General features: G+C 41.3%; 1 protein-coding gene across 2 annotated transcripts in view; it reads left to right on the top strand.

The window, feature by feature from the left end:
- The first annotated feature begins 421 nt into the window (after window positions 1–421).
- The window catches only part of TXNRD3 (thioredoxin reductase 3), a 48,262-nt gene continuing 32,851 nt past the window's right edge, over window positions 422–15,832 (top strand). Inside the window, exons 1-6 of one of the 2 annotated variants that reach the window (XM_055110385.2) lie at window positions 422–1,940; window positions 9,405–9,465; window positions 10,482–10,591; window positions 12,300–12,404; window positions 12,647–12,719; window positions 14,552–14,671. In XM_055110385.2, the coding sequence (XP_054966360.1) occupies window positions 12,674–12,719; window positions 14,552–14,671 (166 nt within the window). In that variant the 5' untranslated portion in view covers window positions 422–1,940; window positions 9,405–9,465; window positions 10,482–10,591; window positions 12,300–12,404; window positions 12,647–12,673. Of the gene's footprint in view, window positions 1,941–2,102; window positions 2,229–9,404; window positions 9,466–10,481; window positions 10,592–12,299; window positions 12,405–12,646; window positions 12,720–14,551; window positions 14,672–15,832 lie in introns of those variants that run through there. The other variant, XM_014344362.5, reaches the window with a different exon arrangement.

The raw sequence follows: 15,832 nt of genomic DNA, 5'->3' as shown, positions 1-15,832 counted from the left end.
GACAAATGCAGCGTGCTCATTAAGATGCTGTGAGTGCAGCCAGAGGCAGCTCTGTGCATGTGGGGGCTGAAACTGTCACATGGCCTGGAGCTTGCCAGGCCCCAAGACTCTGCCCACATCATCTCAGCCCCCACTTCCTGGGTCCCTGATCACATTTCAGACTTGTGCCCTGACAGGTGGCAACTGCAGGGGAGAAGGGACCCTGTGGATATTTCTGAATGTCACTGGACCCATCAATGTCTGTTTCCTTCAGCCTGCCCATGTCAATGACCCATCAATGTTGTGTGATGGGCCAGGCTGTGCCATGCAAGAGTGTCATGGTCTGTGCCCCTGATTACTCCCCCTCATGGCTCAAAGAGGAGGACCCAAGCTAATGTGAAAATCACAGGCACTGTGATTGGGTGCTGGATGAAACTTCACGCAGGGACCCGGCCAGCCCTGTGACCTCCCTGAGGGCGACGGCTGGGGACATGGGTCATGTCCACAGATTAGTCTCAGGGAAAAGGAGGATGCACCTGACTTCAAGGCCCGTAGCTTCCACACACTCCCCCCTCATCCTGGACATGTGTCCTCACCTGAACAATGGCCCCATGACTGGTTGTGCCTCACGGGACCCAGGAGATGGAGAGACGCAGCCACACCTCATAGGAGCAGGGCGGCCAGCCTCATTCCCTGCCAAATCCGCAGCGCCCAGCACAGTATCTGGCACATGACAGGCACTCCAGCATCGCTGAGTGCACAGGTTAACAAAAAGCGTAAAGTACCTACTAGGCTCCTTCCCCTGCTCTGGTTATTGCATGGGTTCCGCCTAGAGGACTCAATTGAAATGTAAAGAATTGTTGAGAAGAAGGAAACTCCAGGTTTTTGTTTTTGTTTTTTTTTTGTTTTTTTTTTTGAGACGGAGTCTCGCTCTGTTGCCCAGGCTGGAGTGCAGTGGCGCCATCTCAGCTCACTGCAAGCTCCGCCTCCCAGGTTCACGCCATTCTCCTGCCTCAGCCTCCCAAGTAGCTGGGACTACAGGCACCCGCCACCATGCCCGGCTAACTCAGTCACTGCAGGCAAGTTCAGCTCCGAGGTCTTCCACTCATCCACCGAAATGGACAGAGGATTCCTCTTCTCGCGGTTTCAGAGTCCCTTTGTTAGGGGCGGCTCTGGAATTCTATGTAGAAGGGAACTGACGGGTAGCAACCTAGGAAACTCATTAAAGCTGCATTGCAATAGCAAACGCAATATATTTATTTAGCTTGTGTGATCTAAACTTTTAAAAATATCAATCTTTCCAATTCACACTTCCCATAAAAATTGAAGAACGTATATTTTAAGGTGGTTTAAAGGGGCTGTTGGGGATTATTAGGAGTAAAAGGCATTGCACAGAGGCCATCTCTGAGCGCCATCGCCAAGATTGGGTGGTCTCCGGACGCAGGCACAACCTGGAGATAAAGAGGCTCGCGCTTGGTACCTGCCCCTTTGCGAAGGGCAGGTGACACCTAGGCTGCAGGCGGGCGGGGGACCCAATTTCGCATGCGCGGGGCGGTGCTGGGGGGCGGGGCGAGCGGCTGCCTCGAGGATTCGCGCGGGTGGTGAGAGTGGCCAGCGAGGGCAGCGTTCGCCGCCCTTCAGGCCCCGTCCCGGCGCCGCAGCCGCCTGCGTTTCGGTTTGTGAGCAGGCCCGGCCGGGCCAGGAGCGAGAGCGAGACTCTGGAGCGGTCGCCGCCGCAGTCGCCCGGGCCGGGAAAGGCGGGCGATGCCCCCAACCGCCGCTCGGGCCATGTCCGAGGGGCGCGCGTGTTGTCGCCGCCGGGGCGCCGTGCCCGCCTGTCGTCCCCCGGGCCCAGCCGCTCGTCCGAGGCCCGCGAGGAGCTGCGCAGCCGCCTCCTGGGCCTCATCGAGCGCAGCCGGGTGGTGATCTTCAGCAAGAGCTACTGTCCCCATAGTACTCGGGTAGGCGCGGCCCTCGCCGGTTCCACCGCGCGCGACCGGGCCCGCCACGCGGACGCCACCCGGGGCAGGGCGGGTCCGGGCCGCGGCGCCCGCGGGTCCCGGGCTGCGGCGGTGAGGTCAGCCGTCCGTCCTCTCCTCTCCCCGGTCCCCTGAGGTGGGCTTGTGATAGTTTATCAAAACAGAAACTCTCCTAATTGCGTGACCTCGACCCGTGTTAGGACCCTGTGCCGAGCCTCAGTTCCCCCTTTTGTGAAACGAAGGTACGGGAAGGTTGTGAGGACGACTGAGGTAATTTCAGCTTCATGCACACTGCCTTAACTTTTCGGGGCGGACTAGGAATCCGGCATTATTTCTAAGGACAAATGTATTCTGAGTTTAAGAATACTTCACTTAGAAACGAGCCTTTGGGTGATAACCTACGTGTAAGGTACAGACTTTCAACGTTTAGGAATTTACTTCATTTTACAGAAAGTTGAAAAATGATACTTGGAAGACAGTATGCAAAAGCATAAACTATTGGGTTGAGTTCATGAAATTATAGGCTGTGTTTTTCAAATATATTTGAAGTTTACATTGATGTGTATAGTTTCTTAAAACATATATTATGCATATATATTTTTAAGAATAATAAAGTGACACTAGTACTGTAGAAGCTTCCTTGGCTGTCTCCTCCCTCCCTCAGGGTTAACCACTATGCAAAATTTCCTTTTTTTTTTTTTACATTTTTACCAAATATATATATTATTCATCAATATTTGGTTCCTTTTGGCCTGTTTTGGGACTTGATATAAATAGAACCATACATACATAGGTATTCTTCTGCAGTTTTCTTCCTCAACAGTTATGTTTCAGAGATTCGTGCATGTTAGTATCTGTAGCTGGGGTTCATTAATTTTCGTTGCTGACTATTCCCTGGGATGAATCATACCAGAGTTTATCATTCTGCTGTTTTTAGTATTTTGGTCTTAAAAAACAGTACAGCTATATGCTTATTCTTGCACGTAACTCCCAGCGCATTTATAAATGACTTAACTCTAGAATAGGTATCTTGAAGCTGAGTTGCTGGGTCATAAAGGATGCATGATTTCTACCTTAGCAAGGTAATGCCCAACTGAGTTTCCAAGTAGTGATACCAATTTACTCTCCTCCTAGTTTGTAACAGTTCATCTTGCTCTACATCCTTGCTAACAGTTGACATTTTTGCCATTCTGGCAGTTTTGAAATGGCATTCCATTATGGTTTAATTTTGCATTTCCCAAATGAAGTCCAGTGTGTTCATGGGTCATTTGAGCTTCCTCTTCTATGAAATTATATAGCGTGTTTTTCATTTTTTTCAGGCCTTTTGCCTATTTTCCTATGCAGTGGTTTTTAGTTGTTTGTACTGACTTATTCTTTATATATTTAGGATGCTTATCCTTTGGTTATGTATACAGTAAGTGCTCACTCAACATTGTTGATAGGTTCTTGGAAACCAACCTTAAGCCAAATGGCATGTAACAAAACCAGTTTTATTGTAGGCTAATCGATAGAAATAAGAGTTAAGTTCCTATGGCATATTTCTGACCACAAAAAGAAATCACCAGACTTTTAAATAAAGACCCAAAACATGTCTAATATTAAACATTGAAATAAACGTGAGCTATACATACATTTAAGAGAGATTAGTGAGAACAAGGAAGAAAATTATTTACCCAATTTCTGGTGAGTCAGGAGAGGTTGGGTTCTAATGGTGGTGGGTGAAATAAAAAAATGTTTGCAAAGCAGAATTTTAAGGAGCACCTCGTGCCACTGGGCAGTTCAAAAACAAAATCAGAGTCCCTTTGTTAGGGGTGGAGGGTGCACTGCATTCGTTATTGTTTGCATCTATATGATTATTGTCTACTTGATGAAGTTTTATTTGGCAATAATTTATATTTGCTTATTCATTCCTTTTCCAACCCACTTACTCCATTTCAGGGTTGCAAGTGGCCAGAGCCTATCTTGACAGCTCAGGGTGTTAGGCGGGATCCAAACCTGGCTGGGACACCATCCCATTGCAGGTGCACTTGCACACACACCCACACTCTCTGTGACTGGGAAAATGTAGATACACCAATTAGCCTAACATGCACATCTTTGGGATGTGGGAGGAAACCGGAGTACCTGGAGAAAACATGAAGAGAAGGTGCAAACTCCACTTGACAGTGTCTCTGGCTGGAAATAGTTTTTTAAATCACTGTTGTAATGAAATAATGTTATTTGAGGACCTGCTGCTGTAGAAAATTGGTCAGATTTAGCTTCCTTTTTCACTCTTTTTATGGGATTGATATGGTTTGGATCTGTGTCCCCACCCAAATATTGAAATGTAATCCCTAATGCTGGAGGCGAGGCCTGGTGGGAGATGAATGGATCATGGGGGTGGATTTCTCATGAATGGTTTAGTATCATGCCATTGGTACTGTCCTCATGATAGTGAGTTCTCATGAGATCTGGTCATTTAAAAGTGTGTAGCATCTCCCCACCCCACTGTCTTGCTCCTGCCCTGGCCATGTGAAGTGCTGGCTCCCCCTTTGCCTTTTGCCATCATTGTAAGTTTCCTGAGGCCTCCCAGAAGCCAGGGAGATGCCAGTATCATGCCTCCTGTAGAGTCTACAGAACCGTGAGCCAATTAAACCTATTTTCTTTATATATTACCCAGTCTCATATTTCTTTATAGCAATGGGAGAACAGACTAATACAAGGATCTATTCATTAACTGAAGTTTGTAAATTTAATGTATTTGCTTCTATCGTTCTTTTCCTTTTATGGCTTGCTTTTGGTGTCTTATTTAAGAAATCTGTTTCTATTCAGAGATCATAAAGATATTCTCCTGTTTTAGCTCCTGAAAATTGAATAGTATGCTTTTCATACCTACATTCTTGACGTCTACTTGGGATTGATATTAGTAATAGGAGTGGGGATCCAGTTTGTTTTCTTCTTTGTGACTTCTCAGGTGTTCCTGTTTCCTTTTTTGGAGACCCCATCCTTTCCACACTAGTTCGTATGCTCACTCATCATTGATCAGGTTCTCATGTATGTGTTGGACTATTTCTGGGGTCGGTTTTCTATCTATATTTCTTAAGAGTTGTCCTTTGTAGTTTGCATAAACACTAAGAGATCAGAACTGTGTCTGTCTACTGCTGTATTACTGGGGCCTAGACAATAGTGTCAGGTGCATAATGTAGGGTGAATTATCTTAAATAATGTTAGTCAAATCTTTCCTGATACAGAAAATCTTAGGACAAATGATCCTCTATTCTGTATGTGTTAACATTTTCAGTAATGTGGCCACCATTTTGAGTCCCATTACATATTTGGACAACTCTGATTATTGGAATTTTTTTAAGTGAAGCAAAATCTGCCTCTCTGAAATATTCATTCTTGGAGGTGAGCATTGCTCCAGTGGGCAGAATTAAGAACCTTGCTTCTGCTTGGAAGGCAGATCTTCCAGTACTTTCGCCAAGTGTTTTTCTTGCTTGACTGAGTAGCCTGCTTTCTTACATGTCCGTCTTTACATGTGGCCGGTCACTAACTTGGTTGTACAGTTTTCTTTTTGCCCATGAACCTCTTAAATGTATCCCCCAAAATTAGACACCATATTCCACATATGTTCTTATCCTTGCAGAGTCAAAGAGAGAGATTTGTTTCTTCATTGGGCTGCTAATGGCATTCAATAAGTGTTATTGGGTGCTTAGTGTTGCAGAGACACAGAAATGAATAAACCTTGGTCTTGCCTCCCATATGCTCATAGTCTAATTGAGCTGTAATCAACCAGCTTGTATGTGTAGAAAGAAGTGCGTAAGAAAAACAAGAGTTGTGGGAATAAGAGATAAAACAGTGGCTTCCGTGGAGGATCAGAACAGTCTAAGAAAATGCCATGTGAGCTGGTCCTTGAGAGTCTGTAGGTAAGAAAGAGCATCTAGTTAAGAAACTAGTATCAGCAAAGATAGATAACGATAAAAGGAAAATAGTATGGCTGAGCACAAAGTATATGCAAGGGAATCAGGAAGATTCATTGGAAAATGGCTGGAAGTTTAGTTTCAAAGGTGATTTAGGGAGGTCTTTTTTTTTTCTGAGATGGGGTCTTGCTCTGTTGCCCAGGCTGGAGTGCAGTGGCTTGATCTTGGCTCACTGCAACTTCTGCCTCCCAGTCTCAAGTGATCCTCCCACGTTAGCCTTCCAAATAGGTGGGACTACAGGTGCATGCCACCACACCTCAGTAATTTTTGTATTTTTTGTACAGACAGTGTTTCACCATGTTGCCCAGGCTGGTCTCGAGCACCTGCACTCAAGTGATCCACCCGCCTGGCCTCCCAAAGAGCTGGGATTACAGGCGTGAGCCACCGTGCCTGGCCAAGGAGGTCTTAAAATGCTTGCTAATAAGTGTGGACTTAATGATGTGGCAAAGAAAAGTCATCTCACGCTTGTGAGCAGCGTCTGACCTGTGATTTGAAATCTAGCCATCATATGAAACTAGGCTCAGTGTAGAGGCAGTTGGACTAGTTGGAAAGTCAATGTTAAAGGACAGATGTAAGATAATAACGCAAACTATACAGTGAATAAAATGCCCTGACTTTTAGAAGTACTTTCCCCACATTAATTTTAAGCCATGTTTCCCCAGTCCTGAATTCATACATTTGTGAATTACAAATTTATATTTCCATTGGTTTGCTTTTGCTTTTTTAAAAATATTGTGATAAAATTCACATAACATAAAACTTACCATTTTTAACTATTTTTTAGTGTAGAGTTCAGTGGCACTACGTACATGTACATTGTTGTGCAACCATCAGCAACATCCATCCACAGAACTTTTTCATCTTCCCAAACTGAAATTCTATACCCATTAAACACTTACTACCTTTTCCTCCTTCTCCCAGCCCCTCATGACCACCGTCTGACTTTCTGTCTCTATGAATATGACTGCTTTAGGTACCTCATATGAGTTGAGTCATACAGTATTTGTCTTTTTGTGTCCAGTTTATTTCACTTAGAGTAATGTCCTGAACATTCAACCATGTTGTAGCATGTGTCAGAATTTCCTTTCTTTTAAAGACTGAATCATATTCCACTGTATGTATATAACACATTTTGTTTATCCATTTATCTGTCAATGGTCACTTGCATTCCTTCCACCTTTTGGCTATTATGGATAATGTTTCTATGAACATGGGTGTACAAATATTTATTTGAGTCTCTGCTTTCAGTTCCTTTTGGTACATACCTAGAAATGGAGTTGCTTGATTATGTGATATTTCTATTTGTAATTTTTTGAGGAACTGTCATTCTGTTTTCCATAGTGGCAACACTATTTTACATTCCCACTAAAGTGCACAAGGGTCTCAGTTTCTCTGCATCCTCACCAACATTTGTTATTTTCTTTGTTTTTAAAAATAATGCTTATCCTAATGGATGTGAAGTATTATTGTGGTTTTGATTTGCATTTCACTAAAGATTAGTGATGATGAACAACTTTTCACGTGCTTATTATTGGCCGTTTGTATCTCTTATTTGAAGAAATATATATTCAAGTGCTTTCCCATTTTTAAGTTGGGGTTTTAACTTTTTTATTCTTGAGTTTTAGGAGTTCTCTATATAATCTAGATATTAATCCCTTATCATATATGTGATTTGCAAATACCCTATTCAGTTCCTTGGGTCACCTCTCTACTCAGTTGATAATGTCCTCTTTTCTTTTTAAGAGATGGCATCTTGCTATGTTGCCCAGGCTGGAGTGCCATGGCTATTCACAGGTGTGATCAAAATGCACTACAGCCCCAAACTCCTAGACTCAATGATCCTCCTGCCTCAGCCTCCTGAGTAGATAACTGTCCTTTGATGAACAAGAGTTTCAAATTTTTGTGAGGTGCTATTTGTCTGTTGTTTCTTTTGTTGCTTGTGCCTTTGAGATCATATCCATAAAATCATTGTCAAAGCCAGTGTCGTGACACTTTTGCCGTATGTTTTCTTCTAAGAGTTTTGTAGTTTTAGCTCTGACATTTGGGTCTTTGACCCATTTTTAGTTAATTTCCATACATGGTGTTAGGTAAGGGTCCAGTTTCATTCTTTTGTTAGTGGACAGCCAGTTTTCTCAGCATCATTTGTTGAAAAGACTTTCCTTTCCCCATTGAATGGTCTTGGCACCCTTGTAAAAAATCATTTCCCTGTATATGTGAGGCTTTATTTCTGTCCTCTCTGGTCTCTTCCTTGGTCCGTAAGCCTGTCTTTATGCCAGTATGGCACTGTTTTGATTACTGTATCTTTGTAGTAAGTTTTGAAATCAGGAAGCATGAGTTCTTCCACTTTGTTCTTCTTTACAAGATTGTTCTGGTTATTCAGGGTCCTTTGAAATTCCATATGAATTTTAGGATGGATTTTTCTATTTCTGCAAAAAAAGATCATTGGGATTTTGAAAAGGATTGCATTAAATCTGTAGATTGCTTTGGGTACTACTGACATATTTGCAAGTATAAAATCTTCCAATCCATGAACATGGGATATTGTTATTTGTTGCTATCTTATTTAATTCCTTTCAGCAACATTTGTGGTTTTCAGCATCCAAGTCTTTTGCTTTCTTAGTTAAGTTTCTTCCTAAGTATTTAGTTCTTCTTGTTGCTATTATAAATGAAATTTTTTTCTCACTTTCTATTTTGGATTGTTCGTTATTGGTATATAGAAAATCAACTGATTTTTGTGTGTTGATTTTGTACAAAGCAACTTTGCTGAATTTCTTTATTTCAACAGTTTTGGTATGTGTGTGTCTGTGAAATCTTTAGGTTTTCTACACACGAGATCATGTTGTCTGTGAACAGAGATAATTTAACTTATTTTCCAGTTAGGATGCCTTTTATTTCCTTTTCTTGTGGTATTGCTCTGGCTAGAACTAATAGTACTTTTTTGGAGGGGGACAGGGTCTTCTTGCTGTGTCACCCAGGCTGTTGTGAAGTGGTGTGATCATGGCTCACTGCAGCTTCAAACTTCTGGGCTTCAGCGATCCTCCCACCTCAGCCTCCTGAGTACCTGGGACTACAGGCATGTGCCACCATGCCTGGCTAATTTGTTTTTTTATTTTTTGTAGAGATGGGGTCTTACTGAGTGGAAGGAGAGGAGTAGCATTGTGGGTGTGTTGCCTGTGAGATGCCTGTGGGACACGCAGGTGGAAAATAGATACTGCCTATCTTGAGTTCAGAAAAGAGATTTGGGCCAAAGTTGTAGATTTGAAAGTCATAAGAGACAGTAAAAAGAAGGCAAGGGATGGCCTGAGATTATTCTGGGAAGATGTGTAGAGGAAAGGAAAAAATCAAAAACAAAAACAAAAACCACACGTTGGCTAGAACTCCTGTTCCTCCAGAACATTTATTGTTGACATCTCTCATTACTATGTTCATATTTCATAGCTGTTGAATCTTTTCTGAGAGTGAAACTTAGCTAAATTTTTTTTTACAGGTGAAAGAACTCTTTTCTTCTTTGGGAGTCGAATGTAATGTCTTGGAACTTGATCAAGTTGGTAAGTAGACCAGTTACAACATAGTGTTGTTTATAATAAATGCCAACGAGATTGACTTCTTTCCATTTACTTTGTTCAATTCAGATTACTCTTGTCTTCGGGTTAAATGAGGCATTTTTGTCTACATTCAGCCATGCAGAAAATGAACCCTAATGTGGCAGATAAATTGGTGTAGTTTTTTTATTTATACATTTTCCATATTTGAGGGAAGGGAGTGGGAGGAAGATGTATAAGCTGCTCCCTTTGAAGTACTTAAGGCATTTCAGATGTATCTGCCAGCTCTCTAGCAGAACAGATAAAGCTGTAACAAATGAAAAGGATCTGCTCCCATTTCCTGGCTGTGTCATCCACCAGGGAGAGTGCATTAAGTTTTTAGCTTTATACTTTTGAATTCTTGGCATTCATACATCTAATATTAGTTCAGCACTTTACACATAAGGAGCTTTTCATGGGTGAGGGCATGGTGATGAACAGAACAAGTTTGATTTCTGCCTTCATAGAACCTCACTGACTCACTTTAAAGTTGCCTTAATGAATGAAATGCTCTTGAATCTTGGAGACTTTTCTAAAGGGTTTACCAATAAGGTAGTCTTAAGTAGTGATGGACCAGTTTTATTTTTAGGGATGGAAGATAAACATTGGACTATGACCATAAACATTTTTCAAATGTAATTGTAAGAAGTATTTTCTGGGTTTTTGTTACAGCGATTTTATCTTGATTCTTGCTCTTTAAAGAGGGCTCTTATCTGTCTTGGCATAGTCGCTGAATAATATGTCAAAATCTAATTTTGAAGGGTTTATCTTTGAAGGAATCAGTAGATCTTTATTTTTTAAGATTTTCTTTGAAAGCAAGGATGTTTTCCCCTCTTGAGTTATCATTTCATAAAGTTATATAACACACTGACCTGTTACGAGTATGTACATGTGAACATTTGAGTGTTGTAACACTTTAGTTTAACTCACAAAGATTTGAAACTCTTTTCAGTGTTTTTATATATAGTTTTTTTCTTCTTTAGATGATGGGGCCAGGGTTCAAGAAGTGCTGTCAGAAATCACTAATCAGAAAACCGTGCCCAATATTTTCGTGAATAAAGTGCATGTAGGTGGATGTGACCAAACTTTCCAGGTAATAATAGTATTATATGTTCTTCAATGCTGTTTGTTCACATTTTAAAAAAGTATTTAAAAGAGGAGAAAATGGTTTTTAGGAGTCCACTCATCTTTTGGAAGTTATAAAATGAAGCATATAGGATAATTATCAGATAATACTGATTGCTTTAAGGGAAATTAGCTTTTCTGCCAGCCTGAACTTCAGAAGCTAGGATTTTTGTGTGAGGGCACCAGGACAAACCAGTGGGCCACCCTGGAGACATCCCAGGTCTTTTCCTCCTGGTAGGGAGAGATAACATTAATGTTTGCCCAGTAGAAAGAGGTCAACACTGCCATTCTTATCTAGGACAATTAGAATTCCTGTTAAGACTGCTAACCTTGAGGTGGTTGCCAAAGGCCTGTGGCTTTTGATTTTTGATTCCTAGAGTGCTACAAATGAGCAGGAGTTGTTAGGTAAGCAGTGATAGATAAAAATTGTTTATTAAATAAGGTCCTTATTTTATAATTAGTTATTTACTTTTGTTAAAATTCTACTCTGTCATATCCTTTATATATGTATACAATATGAGTAATCAGTGGTTGATTAAATAGTTGTATTTGAGACTTTAATTAAGAATTATATTTTTGTGGAGAAAAAAGATTGTCTATGTTGTGTGTTAATTTATGATCAGCATCCTTATGCAGTAACAATCTGCTTTATTAGTCCTAGAATTTATAACCTAGTTCACATAGTGGTAAGTCCTGTAAACACCTTCTGAAGTGCTTGTCTTGCCAATCCTAACTTGGAAAATGATGTCCAAGAATAAATCTGTAGATGCAGAGAGAGCAATTCTATTATTTCAAGACAGAAAGATATTTCTTGGATGGCAGATTCTGAGGAGGTGGATTTCCCTAAGGGCACCTAAAAGTAAGGAGGCCATAGGGACCCTTTTTAGAATGTCCCTAAAACCTTCTTGGGCACCCATTCTTCATGGGGACACATGGCATCTGGTGAGTCCACGTAGTTATGAAGCATCTGTTGTGTGTTACAGGAAGGGCTAGTTTGATCATGGTATTTGTCTAAAGCCAAGGTAATGGGAGTGAGCAACGGACTTGGCATAAAGAAAACTGTTACTAAATCACACATCGAACCTCTAACATCATCTAAGCTACTTCTGATCACAAGGAAGGCCAAATGAGCAAGAGGATATGGCCCAGGGCCAGCATCATGACTGTTGCTGAAAGAAAATGGGACATGTTGGTGTTGTAAAGGAAGCTCACCAGTGTAACTACAAAAGTTAGATCGATTTATGAGACGCCATGACAAAATTTGCTGATAATGCATAAGAATTGTTTTCAAAATGAAGACTAGCACAAGTGAGCTAATGAAAAATGATACTTGGCTATTCCACTGCACTTGACTATAATATTTTGATAATTAGACCAAGGAAAATGACCTCATCTTACATAGGTACAGAGCCACAACCTTCTAAGTTATTTGACACATTCCTAGCTGTCAGGTGTAAGAAGGGACAAAAACATATGTACTTTGGTATAAGTTCTAACTAGTTGGACCCTGTTTTTAAATAGCATCCAGATAAATTTACAATTCCAACTTAGATGAATTATAGATTTTTCCTAAGATTTTTATAAAAGAAATCCATACCAATTGAACATAGGGTGTACATAAATAGCTGTAAAACTTTAAATTCTGCAGTGTTCTTTCTCCTGTAATTAAACCATAGGCATATCAGAGTGGTTTGTTACAGAAGCTCCTTCAGGAAGATTCGGCATATGATTATGATCTCATCATCATCGGTGGTGGTTCTGGAGGCCTTTCATGTGCGAAGGTATGAATATAGAAATGAAACTCGTAGATAATTTTCCTGATGACTGCCATAGCTATTTCTTCTGCTACTTAAAAAAAACAAACTAATGTTACAGTTTAAGCTTTTGTTGTAATAGCTGGTATAATTCAGGTAAAAGATTGTGTGTCACACAAAAACAGTCTTTTACGGAAGACAAAGATTGAGGGAGTGTCAGGAAAGTGACAAGATCTTTATACGTAATTTTTGTTGTTGTTCGTTTGTAGGAAGCTGCCATTTTGGGAAAGAAAGTTATGGTGCTAGACTTTGTTGTCCCGTCACCTCAGGGCACATCCTGGGGTAAGTTGTTTTTCTCTGTTGTTCCTCTCTGCTCTTTACATATGTTGTTTGCTTTATGTAATCTCATTTAATCCTCACAACAATCTCAAGAGGTATAACTCGCCTGTTTCTTGGATAAGAAAACAAGCGAGTCTAGGCCTGGCCCAGAGGCTCATGCCTGAAATCCCGGCACTTTGAGAGGCCCAGAAGTTCCAGACTAGCCCGTAAATATAGTGAGACCTTGTCTCTATTCAAAAAAATAAAAAAATTTAAAAAAAATTAAAAAAAAGAAACTGAGTCTTAGTGAGGATATAGTTAACAAGCAGTGATGTTGGAAAGATAATATAAACATTAATAAGGAAGATTTTGCAAAAAGAAAAAAAAATTCCATGACCACAGTATTTCAGCACTTCTGCCGTAGTATTTTTTTGAGTGTATAGTTGAGGTCACAGTGTATGTACTGTGTCGTGGTCACATAAGTTTGCCAGAAACACTTTTCTTTGTTTCTGTGTCGGTTTCATAATTGACTATATTAGCTGCACAATAGCTGATGGAGTGAGTGTATGTAATAATTACAGTTTAGCTTAGCAAGGAGACCAATGACCAGCCCTGTGACTCTGCTGTCTACTGTAGACTAGAGTGCTCACCTTTCCATGTTGTTTTTCCACAGTGAAAAGAGCACATAGATTTTGTGCTGGATGTTTTCCATTTATTTTTTAAATGCATTCCCCCTCTGCCTCTGCCCTGCCGTACGCTCCATAAGACTGATCTGTTGGCAGCCTTGCCCTCTGGCTTCTGGGGCAGCTTGGCCACTTTGGGGTAACGGGAAGAGGGCAGAGGGAGAGTGGAGTTGGGATTTTATTCCCCTGGCTCCTTCCCTGCTGGGTCCCTGCATCTTCCTGTGGAAGGCCACCCCCTCCAATGGATGGCTGGCTCCCTCTGTGTGGTGGCACTCAGTCTCCTTGTACCTTCACATGGGGCTGCCAATGGTACACTGCTGTCACTAGTTTAGGGAACTATTCTATCCCTTTTTGCTCTTCCTGCTTACACCTTTGTGATAATTTCTCTGTTAATCCTTCAGTTACCCAACTCAAGTGTGTCTTCTCTTTTCTGCTAGAAAAAATTTTCTGGCAGATTTTTTTCACATAAAGTGTAAAAATCGATTTTTAAAATTCAAACTTACTCAGAAAGTTATAGCCTAGAATTTTATATACAAAAGCTAATCTACCTCGATTTTTCTCATAATGTTCTTGTGGTGTGTGTACACTTGTTTTTTGTCCCTCACCCTGGCCTCTTTCCTCTTTTTCTCCTCCCTTTCTCCCTTTCTTGTCCAGAAATAATCCTACTTATCTGGCATACCAGAAGACCTGCAGTCAGAGAGAATCTGAGACCTGCCCTGCAAAGGGGCACTCCGTTTTGCATAATCCATTTTGTGTTGTTCAGGACTCAGAGTAAATGTGACCAGGCAGCTTGCAGTTGACAACGTGGCTCCGAGGAGTCAGAGTTATGGAGAGTACAGGGCTGGGAGCTGAGATTCTCACCCTTGGTGTAGTACATATCTAATTAATCTTAGATCATTCTGATCTCTGTGGATCAGACTGAAGTGAAAGTTTTGGATGCTGTGCCCAGAAAACTTCTCACATGCACATCTGTATTTTTACTCATCTTTGGGTCTCTTCTGTGAACCCGTAGTTGGAAAATTTGGGTTAATCCCTTGTGTCTTATTTTGGGGTGGGGTGTCATCCCCCCCCCCACCATTGAGCTTGTCATTTCCACATGTTTTAATATAATATGATTGCAGATGTGTGAAACTAGACACACAAAGAAGCATTAAAACTTATTTTCTTTCTCAGGTCTTGGTGGCACTTGTGTAAATGTAGGTTGTATTCCTAAGAAATTGATGCATCAGGCTGCCCTTTTGGGGCAGGCATTATGTGACTCAAGGAAATTTGGCTGGGAATATAATCAACAAGGTGAGTAATGGTTCATAAAGTGTAGATTGAGAGAAAAGAAAAAAATGAGTTTTTTAGATAAAGACTTGGTATTCATATTTTTATAGTTGAGTTCGTAATTCATTTAATGAACATTCATTAGGAAGCCACTGTGTCAGCCAAGCATAGAGGATGCAAAAGGGCCCACCGCTCTTGTGGGCCTCACCACCTAGAGAGGGAATTGTCTCAGCTGCAGCAATTCCACACCCTTAGCAGAATGTAAAAGATTAAGTAATCGCTATTTTCAGACTTCTTTCAAGTATAAGAAAAATAGAATAGCAAAGGTTATTGTTTGAATTATATCTGTTATTATAACATTTTTTCTCAGTGGTTATATATATCTTTGGTTAATGAAAAGTGGAAAAGAAATTCATCTAGTAAACATGTATTGGCTAAGCTCTGGGGATACAGATGTGAGGAAGACAGAGCTGCCTGTAAGCAGCATGTAGTCCGTGGGAGAGAGACAAGGAGATCCATTCAGTGCACTCAAATTAGCCATGCTGCTTTGAGTATTGGCTCTATGTAGCCTTGAGGGTGGTGGGGGAGTGTCAGGGAAAGCTCTTCAGACAAGGTGACCCTTGAGCTGCATCTTGAAGGTCACAGAGGAGTAGGACCTTTAAGACTGGAAGCAGCTTGATGAACACTATGGAGATGTGAGGAAACATGGTGCTTTGGGGGGTTAATAGTGGCTGGAGTGAAGAGTAGATGAAGGGAGTTGAAGCAGGAGAGGAGCATGAGCCACGGCTGTGATTCTGAGTCCTACTGTCAAGCTAAGTAGCAAGCAGAAAAAAACTCCCTAAAGAAAATGATGCTTATTTGGGAAGTGGGCACTGCAGCTGGAATATGTGTGCCATAGTAAACTATTGTTTCCTACGCAAAAATGAGGAGGAGGATATGATTGTTTCGAAATGATTATCCTTGGCTACAAGGATCAATAACTAGGGTGACTCAAGTCTGAGGCTGGACAGGCAGTTGCTGGGCAGATGTCCTGGAAGATGTACTTTTATGTTAGGTTGTGATGGCCTTTGGGCAAGTTTGTGGTTTTTGTAGTCTTTGTGATGATTTTGTTATCAGGCATAGAAACCAGGAAACCCTTTCTTCATGGCCTTCCCCACCTCTGTTTGTCGGAGAGTTTTTTTTTTT

Source organism: Pan paniscus, chromosome 2 (genome assembly GCF_029289425.2).
Source record: "Pan paniscus chromosome 2, NHGRI_mPanPan1-v2.0_pri, whole genome shotgun sequence".
Classification (NCBI taxonomy): Eukaryota; Metazoa; Chordata; class Mammalia; order Primates; family Hominidae; genus Pan; species Pan paniscus.
The sequence above is the reverse complement of the archived record's forward strand: the minus strand, read 5'-3'. Positions and strand labels throughout refer to the sequence as shown.